Below are 16,233 nucleotides of genomic sequence, written 5' to 3' on the forward strand. Positions count from 1 at the left end.
GTGATGTAGATCTGTCCATCGCCTCTTCCTTCTGCTACAACTCCATGTTCCGAGCAGGAAGCGGTGAAAATCTCGGGGCGGCTGTCGTAGCCGCTACAACGTCAAGTCCGAAACGGAACTGAAATCTGGAAGCGGATTGGTCAGGACTTATTGATTAATGATTTTTTTTTTTTTTTTTTAAATGTAGCTTTTTATTAATACACTCATCCTAATACACTACCGTTACTATAGAAACCACTCATTTACAGCATAAACTGAAAAAAAGAGAGAAGTGTGTAATTGTTGTATTCAACGTAACTATAAATCGACGAATAGTACGGTGTGTGGTTCTTTAATGAATATGACGTGAATAACTGCCGCGCTATAAGAAGAATAATTCGAAAAGAATTGAACCCGGGGCGGTAACAGTAACTCTACTCGATCACACCTCTGTGTCGTCGATTCTCATTTATTAGCATCACGGCACAGCCGCAAATGTTTTATTCGTTCATTTTTAAAAAAATTAATTAAAAATGAAACACGACACAACATGCTTTCCTATCACAGTGTCGGCCATCTCGGAGCATTTCAACCGTGTTTGTGTTTTCTGCATCGGACTCAACGGTGACTCGACTTCTTTTCCTTTCCCGTTCCTTTTTTTTCTTGGAAGTTTGAGAAAATATTAAAAAAGAAATAAATAAAAAAATTCAGGTCAAAAGGTGTTAAAGCAAGCCAAGCAGCTCCGAGAGAACTCAAATCCTCATAACACTGACAGTTGTTTTTTTTTACTCAATAACAAATGTTTTTTTTTATCCTATAAATGTGAGGTAGTCAGCTTTACCTCTCACACACACACACCCACACACACACACACACACACACACACACACACACACACACACACACACACACACACACACACTCGCTAATATAGTTAAATATCTTACGAAAATTCAAATAATCCCAGAACAAACATTTTGTTCACTTAGGTAATATTTTATTTGCTCATTTAATTTTTCAAAACTATTTTTTTTTTATATAATAAATCATGTACTTTGAGGTCAATAAAGAATCGTCACAATTTGAACAGAAAATACTGTAGAAAAAAGAATAGCACTGGTAGAATTAAAAAAGAAACCAAACTGAAACGCACTTAATGCAGGTTTAGCTCGTAGTCTGGACTTTCCTCCCGTCTTGCTCGTCCCATAGAGCCGGCGAGCTGAACAAAGATGGACGGATGTAAAGACCGGAAGACAGGACACTCACACACACACACACACACACACACACACACACACACACACACACACACACACACACACACACACACACACAGGCTGAAACGGTGAAGGGATTATTGATAGAGTGCAGATTTTGAAAACGTTTTCCAGGATGACGGGACACCATTCGTGACTACGGGACTCGTTTGGTCTTCTCATTCACGAACGAGACAAACTGTAGGGCTGTAACGTCGCTTTAGCATTTAGCATGAAGTCTGGGTAAAGCCTTAAAGATAAACTGATGAAAGCAACTCAAATACGCCTTCGCTTGCATCGTGATCAAATCTATATCTAGCAACATTTACTAACATTTACATTTTCTTTTTTTTTTCTTTTTTTCTCCTTTTTGGAACTTTTTATTACTGAAACCAAAAAAAAAAAAAAAAAAAAAAAAAAAAAAATCAAAATCCATGATTGAGGAGCAGGTATAATTTTGCGTCTATACAACAGGCTATAAAACACCACTGTCACAGTCCAGAGAGCACATTTAGATGTGGGTGTATAAACATATGTAATAAGATACTGTTGCGTGCATCAAGAGTTTCTCGGACGGTCGCTTTTCTTTTCTTTTTTTCTTTTTTTTGTTTCCGCTGTTTTATGGCCTTAAGTTTTCCTCCAGCTGAGAACGTAAGGCCTTGAGATTGCTTTCGAGATTGCTTTTGGATTCCTCGCTGCGGCAGGCTTTCGGCACTTTGCTCCCTTGGTAGATTTTGGGAGGCTCACGAGAGTCTTTGCTGGTCTCTCTTGGTTCAAAGAACAATCGCAAGCTTAGATACGGATGCGTCGTGTTTGCCCATTTGACCAGTGTTCTCCGTTTGGAAAACCCGTCCCGGCAGATCCGACGCGTTAACGGACGCCGCCGTCTCTCTTATGCGTAAGCGCGACGTTTCGTTGGCCGGCTTCCCCAGGTGCAGACGGGTCTCGTATTGATAATCTGCTTTGCAGTTAATTATTGGGTATTTAATCAGCTATGTTTTTCCTCAGATGTCCTCGTGTCCAGCTGAAGCCACGCCAGAAGTGTCCTGCCTGCCACTGTCCTCCTGTGCCTGCCATCCGGACGCGACAGAAAACCTTCAATCTGCAGTCTAATGCAATGTTTTAGATAAACAGACGACAGTTTTTTTTTTTTTTTAATCTCCAAAGCAGTGTTCTTTTCAATCCTGCCCCCCTCTAGTTCTTGCTATTATACACAGGATATGGTTTTGTATTATTCTTTCAGAGAGCGAGAGAGAGAGAGAGAGAGAGAGAGAGAGAGAGAGAGAGAGAGAGAGAGAGAGAGCGCAAGAAAAAAGACCCAACAAAACAAAACAAAACAAAAAATATCCAGAAGTCTGTAAAGTCCTCAAAAAACTGGTTCTGGAGCGAGTCCAGTGAAAGAGCGATCAAACATAGTACTCCTTGTCCTTGTTTTTCTTGGTCTTGGTGGTGCTCTTGGCCATGTTGGCTGGTTTCTCTTTGAGGACGGTGCCATTGGACTGCGCCGAGTTGCTGATATAATTGCGGCTCTCGTCCACGCGATACGAGCCCTCGTCCCGGTTGCGATATTTGTACATGGCGTAAAGGAGGATGAGGATGCACAGAGCGGCTGCTGCCACGATGCCCACCACCATACCTGTGGTGCTGCTGGACTCCCGGACCACCTCGACCGGGTCGGGGTATCCCTTCAGACCCGGACCTGTTGGGCTCGCTGGGAAAACACACACACAAAGAGTCAAAATCAGCACTGATTTACAGATCTACTTTAATTGCACATAATAATATAGTAATATGCATCGCCAGTGGAATCATATACCACAGCACTGTCGAATTCTCAATTCTGATTGGTCAGACCCTCTGTGTGTGTGGAGTTCGCACGTTCTCCACGTGCTGCGGGGGTTTCCTCCGGGTACTCCGGTTTCCTCCCCCAGTCCAAACACATGCATGGTAGGCTGATTGGCGTGTCTAAAGTGTCCGTAGTGTATGAATGTGTGTGTGTGTGTGTATGTGATTGTGCCTGTGATGGATTGGCACCCTGTCCAGGGTGTACCCCTCCTCGTGCCCCATTCTCCCTGGGATAGGCTCCAGGTTCCCCCATGACCCTGAAGAGGATAACGGATAGAAGATGGATGGATGGATGGATGGATGGATGGATGGATTGGTCAGACCTTACTTTACTCTTATTTACAAAATGAATGGCTTAAAGCGTCTATTTCTTTCTTTTCGAACATCTCCTCGTCGTCTGCGTTCCCTGCCTTCATTTGAACAAAGCGGGGCCTTTTCAGCTTCCCGTTTTGGATCCATATCACACGGAGCTCATCGAGTTTCTTTTGTTTAATATGCTCATCTAAAGAAAATGTTGTTTTAAAAACACCGAAATGAGAAAATTGTCACCGGATCACACTGTAATTGCAGGGCAGGTTTTTGAGTCGCAGGAAGAACAGATGGCGAGCGCTCTCCCAAATTGACGCTCCCAAGTCGGAGTCGCTAGCTTGGCACGCTGCAATCTTCTGTCTGCGGGAAACTCGTCTGTAACCGATCCTGGCTGCACACTCCAGAATGTTTTCCCACACGGTAACGGAATGACTGCGGCGCTAGAACACAGCTTTATTCGGGAGGACACCCCTTTATCAAAAAGACCAGCTGTGTACGATAGCGCCGGCGATTCGGTGAAACATGCGCAAACATGCGATTATGATGCAAATTAGAAACATGGGAACGCCGTCGACGGCAGCTCAGCCCCCGGATGAAACCGGTGACCGCCTTTTAATGTACTCTAAACGCTTGATAAGGGGGGATTAACGACTTGCAGCCAGTGCTTTGGGAGCCATTTGCTGCTTTGAATGGGAAACTGATTACATATCAGCAAGCCTCCATTATGTACGAGAGCCATTCAAATTATAATCCGACTCCCATCGACTCTGATAACACTCGGCACCATAACCCTTCATTAGTCTATCTCTCTTTCGCTCTGCTTATGCTCTGAGCTGATAAACATCTCTCATGTTCTAATGTTCTGCCTCTCCATTCACGTCTATACATTCCTTTACAGACACTAATATGCCTTTAATCAGACTGACTTTTTATTCGAAAACCAAGGACATCAATTACTTTATAAAACACGATAGACGCAAGGAAATAAACAAATCCTACGCTTTATTCCGGCAGCAAAATGACATTCATCCAGACCTCGTATGAACCAGGTTAAGCCCCGAGCCTTAGATCGAGCTTATTGAATATTGTGTTTAGGGGTACTTTCACACCTACAGATTTAACTTTAATACTCGGAGCAAAATCAGAGTAAAATCGATACTTTTGGTTGATATATCTGCTCCTTCGGTTGGGTTTCCGCCTGTACAAAATTGAACAAACCAAATCATTGGACAGAAATACAGTCAAATATGCTTCTTCGGGTCACGTGAAGTCCTCTTGATATCCACTTATGGTCAGATTTAATGCCGTGTATCTTGTTCGTCCGTGAAATAAGTTATAGCAGCTATAAATAGTCATTACTTCACCAGCCTCTCTTTTTATTTTCGTTCATCTTTAACAAGACACAAAACAAACGAACAAACACGCAGCTCGTCATGTTACCGAGAAAGCGCGAAAGTATAAGTTCCTCGGTCCTGAGGATGTCAGAAAAAGTTCGAAAAAAAGCGCTGACACTGGAGACTCCTTCCAAAAATGTTATAGGAATGTCTCCTGACAGAAAACTTCATCATATCAACGATAACACAAGTTTAAAATAAGTAAGTAAATAAATATTGTTTATATGGAGCGATCCAAGAAGTATCCAAATCATGTCTTAATTATCGACAACAAGATGGTGGATAAAAAAGAAATCTACAACATGTAACTAAGCTCAGGCCAGCAAATGTAGGTTAAGCTAGGGCCCATAAAGGTTCAGATAAGGGTTCGGGGCAGGGTTAGAATCATTTATTGCACCGTCTAGATCGCATTAAAAAAATTCCCACCAGTTGGTCCTTAAGAAATTACTATGAGATCAGACTTTCTTTGATATCTGTAGTCGTCCTTCGACACTTTCCTTCTCCCTCCTGCATCGACGCCACAGATCTCCATGCTGTACACATTTCCACTCAGGTAGGTGTCTAATATAAGCCCGTTATAGTGTAACGTACGTCCAGGGATGCCAGCAGACGCTCAAGGACAGGGGGAAGATGCCTCAGGGAATGGAGTGTGACTGAGTGTTGGAACAGATTAGCGGTTCCTGCCACTGCCAGCGTTATCCCTTTGGACAGGTGTGAAGCAAACTCACTCCTTCAAGGCAAAAAAAAGCCAACAATAAAAACCCCCAGTGGGCCGTCACCTGCTCACGTCAGCAGCAGAGAGGGGACGGTGTACGGCTCAGGTTATTTGTTGTTCAGGGTCAGAGAGTCAGGACAGGAGATAAGGACGGTGAGTAGTGGAGGCGAGACCCTGAAGAACCGGAGAAGACTTAATACAGACGTTACAGAGCCTGCTTTTACCCTTTTATTCTAATACTTTATTCACCGGAGGTGAAGCATGAAGGTAATAAATAACGTCAATCTTCATGTTATGAATAAAATGTATTATTAGTACGAATATTAAATATTATAATTGACATTTTTGATACTTTTCCGCATCTGGTTTAAAACTTTGTGTTTGGTCTGTTTTAATCAACTTGTTTATTTATTTATTCATTTCTTTTAAGAAAAAAAATCACGCGTTATGAATAAAGTATGACTCCCATTTCACGCTCAATCCAAAAATAGTCCGAAATAATTTATATTTACATAAATGATATATAAGTACACGCGTATTATCACCATTTTCTAATTCAAATGAGAATAAAGTAACTGGTATTTCACTTACAGCTGAGTGCAAAGGTTTGTACCCCCCCATTATTTACAGTTGTGCAGATATCTGTATAAAGATTATTGAGAGCTCAGAAGACTGAATATTAGAACACGCATATTACGCTTAACTCAAAGGTGAATTCGGAGTTCACAGACTGAACAAGAAGAGAGAAAATCTTCCGATGTTTTGCGTCTCTCTCTAAGGACAGGTATAGGTGTCGGCTCTCCCGCAGTCTGTTCTTCCTGCTGATGGGAAGCTGCCAGTCTGAGCCCAGGCTGAGCTTCACACCCGCTGCCTGGGCTGATCTGTTGATTGGCCCCATACAGGGCCTGACGGGGGCCTGGCATTGCGACAGCATTCAGATACACTACTGCCAGAGCTGCACTTACTGTCTTCACACCCATCCCCGTCGACAAACATCTCACTTACAGTACGAGAGCAAGATTCCAAAATGACTGATATGGGTTAGAAGATTCTGAAGTCATGCTTCTATTTAGCGGTGAAGGCCCGGCTTGTTGGGTAATTTTCCACTGATATTCCACTGTTTTTGCCCGGTTACTGTTTTTCTGGTCTTGCAATAGGATTTTTCACACTTTGATCCAAATTTTTGGTAACATTATCATCTCTAGAGGCCCCTCTTGGCAAAAATGCAATGCCCAAACAGGAATTTCTCACAACACAGTTTCATGGATGTACAATATTTAAGCCACCCTAAAATAATAATAATAATAATAATAATAATAATAATAATAATAATAATAATAATAATAATAACAATAAACTTTATCTGATAGAGCACCTTTAAAAGCAGCTTCTCAAAGCTCTGTGTGCAAAATAAGCAGTACACAGAAATATATATATATACACAATTTAATAAGAATAACAACAACATAATAATAATAATAATAATAATAATAATAATAATAATAATAATAATAATAATAATAATAAAAGTAGACATCAGCAGTCATATGCAAGTTTAAAAAAGGAAGTCTTAAGTGAACGAAACACTGCTAAATAAGGAATAAATCATGCTGTGCCATGCAGTTAAAGGAAAATAATCACTGACCCAGTGGTGTGATGAAGTGGAGTTAATCTTACCACCCTGAAGAAACTCTTTTTTTTTCTTTGTTAAAGAATAACACATCATACTGTAACACTTACGCTACAGCAGCTATAAACAGTCCTCCCCTTCACCAGCCTCTCGCTTTAGTTTCTCTCGTGTGAAGTTAACTGAACAAAAATCGCATCTCGTCATGTAACGGAGAAACGACACAGCATAAAATCCTCTTTCCTGAAGATTCCCGAATGTCGGACGACATTACAGCTCTGCGTCTGGCTGGAGACTCCTTCCATGGATGTCAAATAAACGTCTCCTTCCTGTTCATCTCCGTTCGAACGAGCTGTTGCTATAGAAACACGGCAGTATTATATTGTGACCGGGGTCTTAATATAATGCCGTGATTTGCAGCCACACTGTTGTCAAAGCTGCTGTTATAGACAATTATTCAACACCATCTGCCCAAACAAGCTAAAAAAGATGGTGCGGCCGTCCAGGTACGGATTATTTCGACTAATAAAATATTGGTGTGGAATCTATTGGCAAAATCCAATCATCTGTCATCATGAAACTGTCAATACGCTGCACTGAACTGATCGTTTACTGCCATGATCATGATCTCAGTAAGAAAGGTCAGTGTCAACGTCTAAATGGTCGAAGTTTTCATGATGTCATTACACATCTCGAAAGTCTGCTGGTTTAAACGGTGTAGAAAAACACCCTGATTCTGATTTCTTTTTCTGTCCGTCTCGCTCATTTCGTCCATCTGTCTCACCGTCCACATTCACTCGGCTCTTCATTACCTTTCCGTGACTACATGACGGCACTCGTGGAGAAATAGTGCCCGAAACAAGTGTTTAAAATAATGGGGTGGGGGTGGGGGGGGGCTTATCTTGAACGCACCCAAGGGTAAAATTAGATCGAGACGGAACAACGACCGAATGCAGCCGTTTTCCATGACAGCGCAGCAGGGGGGTGGTAAAGGATAGCGAAAGGGTCAGCAAGTTTGCCTGGAAAAGTGTGTGTATGTTTGGGAGGGAGTACAACGACGGAGACGATTTAGAACCCGTCGCATGGTGTGTCCGGATGAAATAAAAAATAGATTGGGTTCCATATAACCGAACGTGGATCTTATTAACACGAGTCCATCAGAAGTGGAAACGTATCGGGGTGAAGTGAAAGGTCATCGACATACGAGGCACCATTTTCCACTAGATATCTTTTTGAGTGGAGGCGTGTTTCGTGTCCGAGGTTTACCGCGTAACGCTGTATTCAGGGTCGAGTTCCGTGCAGTCATCGAATTACCGAGAACATCATTTTATTCGTTCAAAATGCCGAATTACTTTACGGTTCCGTGACCTTGATTTGACCTTGTGATTTGAAACCAAGTCCAGTTCTTCAGTGATGTGGTTGAGGACAATTCTTTGGGACTTTAAAGCCATTCCTGTAAAGTGTGTGATAATGCTGTATTGTGTAACGTTGCTGCTTCAGAGTCGAAGGTTTCCTGCTTCTGAGCTTGGGTTACTGTCGGTGTCGAATTCAACATGGCCTCCTTGTGGGTTTCTTCAGGGCTCTCCAGTTTTCCCCCTAGCTCCTAAACCATGCGAGTGAGTGTTTAGGATGAAATCGCCCCTAGCGGTGAATCTAAACGCGACGGAGTCTCGTCCTATCCGGGGTGTATTCGCTTCCAGCGCCCGGTGCTCCTGGGATAATCTCCGGACCGTGATCCTGACCGGGATAAAATGGTTACTGGACATCAATGAATGAATGAATAGTCCTTTAAAGGCCACTTTGATGAATGTGAACAGAAGGCGCCTTTGGTGCCTCTGAGGATCCCTGAAACGATCCCGAGGTGTGACTCGGATACAGATTAGAGCCGAGAACCGCTCAGCTGATTTGCTTTACAATGTCTAACAAGCTTCTCTGGGCCTCGACTCTTGCCAACATCCCTAAACCCCTAGTCCATTGTCTTACCAGCCGTCCTGTCACAGAGAGAACGGCTGCTAACTGCTTCGGAGACAGAATGGGCAGGGATGTGAATGTACGACATCGTATTATAAACAATTTTTCCTCATTTGCAGTTCACAAAGGGATTTATTTATGAAAAGAACACGAGGAGAGAGGGAAGTAGAACGAGGTCATTCTGCCCACCGCATGCTGTAAGGTAATGGGCTGATCACTACTGCTTACGCCGCCATGCCCGGCCAACATAAGCAGACCTTTTCGTTAGCGGGATTGATGAGAGTAGGAAGGAGGACGATGTTGGGAACGTCAACACATTTCTCATAGCTGCTCGACAGTAATGTGTCTATTGCGCAATCCATGGCAACACAAGTCTGTCAAAAAGAACAAATAAGGTTACTTTTTCCATCCACAATAGGGCCGTTGGGCCTCACTCTAAGTCGGCCCTGAAAGAAGGGATGGTATATAGTGTTGCTGTCTATCCTGCATAAGACGGAGGGAATGTAACCATATAAATGTAATGTATTGCTCATTGAAAGCATTAAGCACGGTAATAGAAGAAGGAAAGGATCCATTTGGGATTTTATCCTGTTTTTAGCGATCCCTCTCATTTCCCAACAGGTTTCCAAATTGAATGCTGTTATGTTATGAACTGCTCAAACTAACAGTCCGACGCTACCTATTAAGGCAAATGGAGGAGGTATCCTATTACCTGAGCCTATGTAAACTACCCCCAGTAGGTTGCACATTATATTGACCTACATCTGACTTGAGCCAGATGACATCCCAATAATGCAGGAGAACATATTCAGCCAATACGACCGATACGACCAACAACACTCACTACGGTATAATTAAAGAAATAGGAACGGATCTTACTGAACTGTTGTGTACTGCTACGACAGGCAGGACCGTGAAACGCCAATCAGGTTTCTCAAATCTGATTGGTCAGAAGGTAGGAATTAGTTTTTTTTTTTTTTTTTTTTTAAATAACAGCAGCTCGTATTAATGCGCTCGTTCCAAACCGTTGCTTATTGATAACTGATAGGTGACATTTTTGGTAGCTAATTGTAAACATTGGGTGGGGGGGGGGATTTATTTACGCTTGCTTCAGTAACAAATGGGAGTCTATACAGTTTACACAGTGCGTAAAATCTTCAAGCGACTGTTAAAACCTTGAAGCAGCTGTTAATCTTTCCTTAAGTCTATTATAAATACGATCTCGAGATCAACACATAAAACGTTCTAACACCACACGATGCTGAGAAACCTCCGCAGTACGTCCTGTATTCTCCGTGAGAACTTCACAGAGCAGGTCAGAACGCAGGAGTCGGATTGTTTGACAGGAAAAGGAAGTCGGTGCATATTATTTCGGTCTTATTCAATTTATATCGGCTTTCTATTACGTTTCATATTGACTATAAAATCCTTGACCTTCAAAGATCTTAATGGCCCAGCTCCAGCATATCTGACCAGTCTCTGGAAGGCATTACGGTCCATCACACTGACTTCATACAGCTGATGCAGGATTAGTGCTAGGCTACAAGTTTGTATATAGAAGCTAAACTCTGGAATATCAACACGCCGTGCCAGGATTTTTACAGAAAAAAAAAAAAAGAAGACAACTGTAGTCTATAGTTGATTAGGTATTTCTTATTGATCATTAATAATAAATATTTGAATCATTTAAAAACGTTATTTCATTTTATTTTATTTCAAATGCTGGAATTTAAAGCTTGATTTTACGCTTACTTGCAAAATATTACGTTTAAAAAAATATGTTTATATATATATATATATTTGCTTATATATTTTCAAAAACAATAGGCCGATTATTAGGTTTAATAGCTGTTTTTCTCCGGTGCGTTAAACACATGCTTAGTAATTGTAACTGAAATAAATTATGCCAAAACTGAAGATTAAAGCCATAATTTTTTATGATGAATCCATCTGGGGCTTGTTTTAATTTCAGCCAGCTGAGAGCAGCTGTTTCAGATTTTTTATAACAAAAGGTAATTTATGGAGGTGTTTATAAGGCTTTTACGACACTGAGAAAGCTGTGAAACAGAAATGGTGCCACTTTTACTGCTACTTTTGGATACACGAGCTGAGATACTGTATACTGAACACCATCGATCCACCGATATATTTCAGGAAAATGAGGTAGAAATGTTTTATTTATGCTGTTTTCCAACCTTAAGAAGATCATATTGTATAAGGAGCCAGTTTAACAAATGTAGTCTGTCTAAAGTTATCAGAAACCTTGATAGGAAAGAGTCATTCCCTCACACGTTGGACATCACGGTTTGATCGAGTTGTCGGATAGCGACGTGCCACGGCGAAATGGACGTAATCCTAATCAGTTCAGTTTGTAATCAGATTCCAGCTGTCAAAACGTGTACGGTGCTCCTGCACAGCTCTCTCGCGTACTTTAAAATGCTCAAACTCCTGAAAACAGAAAGCATCATATTTCGGTTCAGGAAAAATATTCCTGCCATCTTTACTCAAAAAGACCCGGAGTCTTCTTTCCATTTTTTATTTATTTATTTATTTTTTTAAGAATGGATCATTTTTAGGATAAACCTGATTGATACTTTCCCAGAACTCTGCTCCAGACTTGTTTTGATAGCTGCTTGGGCTTCACATCGTTTAGGTATGTTCTCAAATCACACCTCGACTCCATTCAGCTTAGTATATAACTTTTGATGGTAACTAATTGAAGGCTTTCACAGCAATGGACGTAAATACTTATGTAATCACAACTTTGTACATTTGACAAAATCCCAATGAAGTCCATTTCAGTTCCAGGTTAACGACACTACGCAGCATGCAAAAGTTCGAGGGGGGTGAATACTTATGCAACCTACTGTATATAGTAGTAAAAATCTGAATTTAGCCACGTGAAGGGTTTTCCCAGGCCGTGTTCCTTAATTAGCTCACAGTGCTTCTTGTCAGCGCTAATTTATATAACGTAAACAAGCATTCCTTTGATTAATACGGTTACCAATCAGGTCCTCATCTGAACACTGCGTCGTTTTAAAGTTCAGTCGCCTTATTAACCTTTCCGATCGACTGATAAAGGTCAGACATATGAGGACCTTTGATCTTGTATTAGTACCCTGTGTTATATATCCGAGATCGGATCGCCGTGGAAAAGTTGCCGATTGGACGTTAGGGCGCGTCGGCTTCAGAGATCTCGTTACTTTTTCTGCGCACGTTTCACCACCGAGTCGTCTAGATGGAGCCGTCGGCTGTGTTTATAGAAGCTTGCGCTTTTTTATTGGCCCATAAAACAAGCGACTCGTAAATACGCACTCGTGCTGACTCGCCGTGAACTTCCTTTTATGGGTGCGGCTTAAACGTGACGTTAACCTCTCCACCGCCGGGCTGTAAAAAGCTTCATTAAGAAGCGATCGGTCAAAACCGGTGACAGTTTGAGAGGACGCTAATGAGGAGGTGTCGGTGTAGGAAAATAATCAACAACATGGGGTGGGTGGGAGGGCAGGGTGGTGGTGATGAAACAGAGTTACCACCTTCAGTTATTTTCCCCTCTGACAGCACGTGCTAGCGCGTTTTATTCCGCTTCCACCTTGTTTTCCTACGGATGCGATTTCGGACTCCTTTAACAACGACGCGTGGTGCTTTTATCCGTTTATAGCTACGTTTAACTTGAGGGGATTTTTACAAAACAGACTAGTCGCCGCTTACGTTTCAGGAGCCTCTCTCGGCACGTTACTAAGAAACCGCTAAGCGTAATCTCCTTTCTCCTGAAGATGTCCGAAAATGGACATTTTTACGAGATTACAAGTGCTGACGCTGGAGACTCCTTCCGTGAACGCCGGATAAACGTCTACTTACGGAAACCTTTCACCAGATTTACACGTTTGTCTTGGTTAAATAGCAACCCATTCGTTTTGGACGATTTATTCGTGAATCGTCGGCCTTCCATCGTGTAGGTCGTCTGCCTCGGTGTGAACGAGCCGTCACTATAGAAACGATAACGTATTAGAACAATATACTCTAAACCTGCTTCACTGCCGTCAGAGCCGCTGTTTTAGGAACGTGAATCAACACCTTCTGACCATGTACGGCTTTTACAATTATTTCCTCCAGGCGCTGATGTCCCGGTGAATGATATTTCGTGTCAGGTACTTTGGTTCTCGGTGAACACTATCTGGAGGAACTGCAAACACTCGCTGTGTTTTTATTACCGTTATTCCATTCTTGTCATCGACTCAGTCCAAAATGTGAATTTCACGGTTCAGCGCCCCTCTCGTGTTAGTTCAGACCGGAGTGAACCGGCGGAGAGTGTATACATTCTGTTTGGTCTACGTGACGGCAATTCAGGTGCTCGGCAAACAGGAGGATGGAGAGAACCAAACAACAACAGATGTGATGTGCTTGCAGGTCTTATGCAAGCGCAATAACCCCTCTTTCATGTAGACAAAACGTATAGCGCTATGAAGTTCTAGCTTCTAGAAGACAAGGACAAATGGTTTCTTAGGGTGTGGCATCATTTTATTCATGAATCACGAAGTTCTCGTCAGGACCGTTATTATTATAACAGGAATTCTCGCTTCTGATTGGTCAGATGGTGTTGATTCATTTTCTATTACAGCAGCTCTGACAATCTACGGCATAAACAGAGGGAAAATTGGAAGGGGGGGGGGGGGGGGAGGAAAAGTGTAGAAGAAAACATGAGGCCTTGTGGAGGTGGATGTTGTAGTTGAAGTTAAAAAAAAAAAGAAAAAAAGGAAGATATTCAGTGCCAGGGAATTTAAAGTAGGAGCCTACACCACACACTAATCTTTTCTTCCTCTCATCGAGCCCTAACTCTGAGCTGTCTCTTCTTGTGCAATCTCAGATCAAATATTTATGATTCTCATTAATGCCCGACGTTAAAACCCACCACACAAGGAAATGTTGTGGAGGAGAAGAAAAAAAAAATAAAATCCCACCTTCGTTAGGTAGAGCGGAAATGTTCTCAAACGCGCGTTTCGTCAGCTCATTGTGCCTTCGCACTGCTCGGAGCGTGTACAACTGCCGGCTCATTTGTCTTTCCACTTGTCAGGTTTGACGTGCTGCTGTATATTTCAACACTTGTCATTTGGCAGATTTAAAACTCAGCTCATCTATCGCTTTGTTCCTGTCCTTCAGTGTGCTGCCGAGGCGGAGATTCGGCTTGCTGCGGTTTCTCGTGTTTAAGAGGTTGAGTTTGCTGCACTGCGATCTAATCTGGTGCCTGCTGGAAGATTAGCTCCGACCCTCTGCGCCACCGGAGCCTGCGCTTTTCCGGCTGTAAAAGAAATAGGGGAGGTGACGATAAATACAGCCAGGGATCGATCTCACTCGATCACTGATAGCGCCGCCGCCGGGAACAGGAGGTGGCGACGGGGGTGGCGATGGGGGTGAGTCGGGGTGAGTCTATGATCTACACCCTGTCGGACTGACCTTGAGGAACAAACAGACCTCGATGACATCATGCCATCCCTTTCTGTGTACTAGGAGTGTACGCGAATACAAATACATGATTCATAGAACATGTTCTAAACAAATATGACTAGCGATACAAATAAAAGGCGCTATTTTTGCCGTTGAAAGCTTGGACGGAAGGTTCACAGGGAATCTGGTTCGGACCGTACTTGCACTAGCAATAAACTTTGTACTTTAAGCGCGTTGGTGCTGGTGTTCTGGGTTCATAGTCAAAAATAATGCACGCTACTTCAATTATCAAGGGCAAATAATTGGACGTGGATGCTAAAATTGAGCCTCGTTTATGTGTATTTTTTTTTTACCTTGAAAACCGAATACAGCTTCGTCCTACTAGCCCGTTTATACCAGCCAGCCTTGCCGGATCAGGATCTTGCTGGGAAATCTGGACAAATTCAAGGTACTTTAAAGCAACTTTCATATAAAACAGTTAGGAATAGAATTCCCTGAGCTGCAGGGAAACTTAGACACCTTCCCGTCCTCGGCAGCAGTGGATCCAATCCTTTACACGTGGGTGTGATATTGACCAAGTGGAGCTGGATCCAGATATTGATCAGTATACGCTGTTACTCCCCCCTCCTCCCGCTCACAATCGCCCCCACCCCCGCCATGGGCCACGATGCTGGTGTCAAATCACTCTGGCGTCTTTTTTTCCCAGGGCTTCGGCAAGTGCTTCTCAACTCTCTGAGGGACAACTGTGGGTTTCTAAACCTCTTCGATTGTCCTCGTTTGACCTTGCGCAAGATACTAACTGTGACACTTTGAAAGCGTGCCGTATCGGAGGGAGGGGAACACTATAATCCATGGTTTTCTCCACAAAGCAGACCTCAGTTTGTCTCCAGGAAGCGCTACACCGTCTTACCTTTTCATCTCGCAAAAACTAAAAGTTCTCATTCTTGAATTACTCTCGGACAGACGGTCATTTATTACAGGGTTTATTGCTGCGCTCAGATCAATAAGGATGTCTTTGGATTTAATTATTTAGCCTGCTTTTTTTTTTCGTCTTCAACTGCACTCCCTTTAGACAGGAACTAGCTGCTAGCTTTACTCCACACACAGAGAGGAGCCTAGAAATGAAGCAGGCTTAAGTCAGAGCTTTCCAAGCTCAACCTGTCATCGAGTACAACAAACAAGAGCCGTGGACCTGTCCGACCATCTGATCTAGTGTTACACAACACACCATTAAGAAGAGCCTTGGACACTGTGGTTTAAGTGCCTACATCCTTCACCATGAACCACAGGAAGTGACTGTAAATCTCTACATCAAAGAAGATCCACACATCCAGTGCTACAGCTCTCGCATGGATTTAACCCTAGCACATCACCCATCCATTTGAGATGAGGCACAGGGTTAGGAACTTTTTTATGCTCCACCTGGCTCCATAGCGTCTAGCAAGATGTCCGCAGCACGATATCTACGATTCTCAAAAAGATCTTTCCAACAGACCAAGACATTGCCTCATAAGAAACTTACATATGAGAGAGAGATTCCATTTAAGAACCTATTTAACGATCCGAACTCTCCAGTGTTCTTGGCGTCTGAATTTGTAACCAACGAGTAGTCAGTTTAACGACTAATTGGAGCTAGATAAGCAGAGGGAAGAATGGATAACCGTAAACCTACACGATGAAGAGAAATAAAGAAAA

General features: G+C 42.6%; 1 protein-coding gene across 19 annotated transcripts in view; it reads right to left on the minus strand.

Annotated features, from left to right (window-relative positions):
• Positions 1-2,459: 2,459 nt before the first annotated feature.
• The window catches only part of LOC108260491 (neurexin-1a), a 284,791-nt gene continuing 271,017 nt past the window's right edge, over positions 2,460-16,233 (minus strand). For all 19 annotated transcript variants that reach the window (XM_053677458.1, XM_053677457.1, XM_053677447.1 and 16 more), the window contains one exon: positions 2,460-2,946. In XM_053677458.1, coding sequence (XP_053533433.1) covers positions 2,642-2,946 — 305 coding nt within the window. In that variant the 3' untranslated portion in view covers positions 2,460-2,641. The remainder of the gene's footprint in view (positions 2,947-16,233) is intronic.

This window comes from Ictalurus punctatus, chromosome 29, assembly GCF_001660625.3.
Source record: "Ictalurus punctatus breed USDA103 chromosome 29, Coco_2.0, whole genome shotgun sequence".
Lineage (NCBI taxonomy): Eukaryota > Metazoa > Chordata > Actinopteri > Siluriformes > Ictaluridae > Ictalurus > Ictalurus punctatus.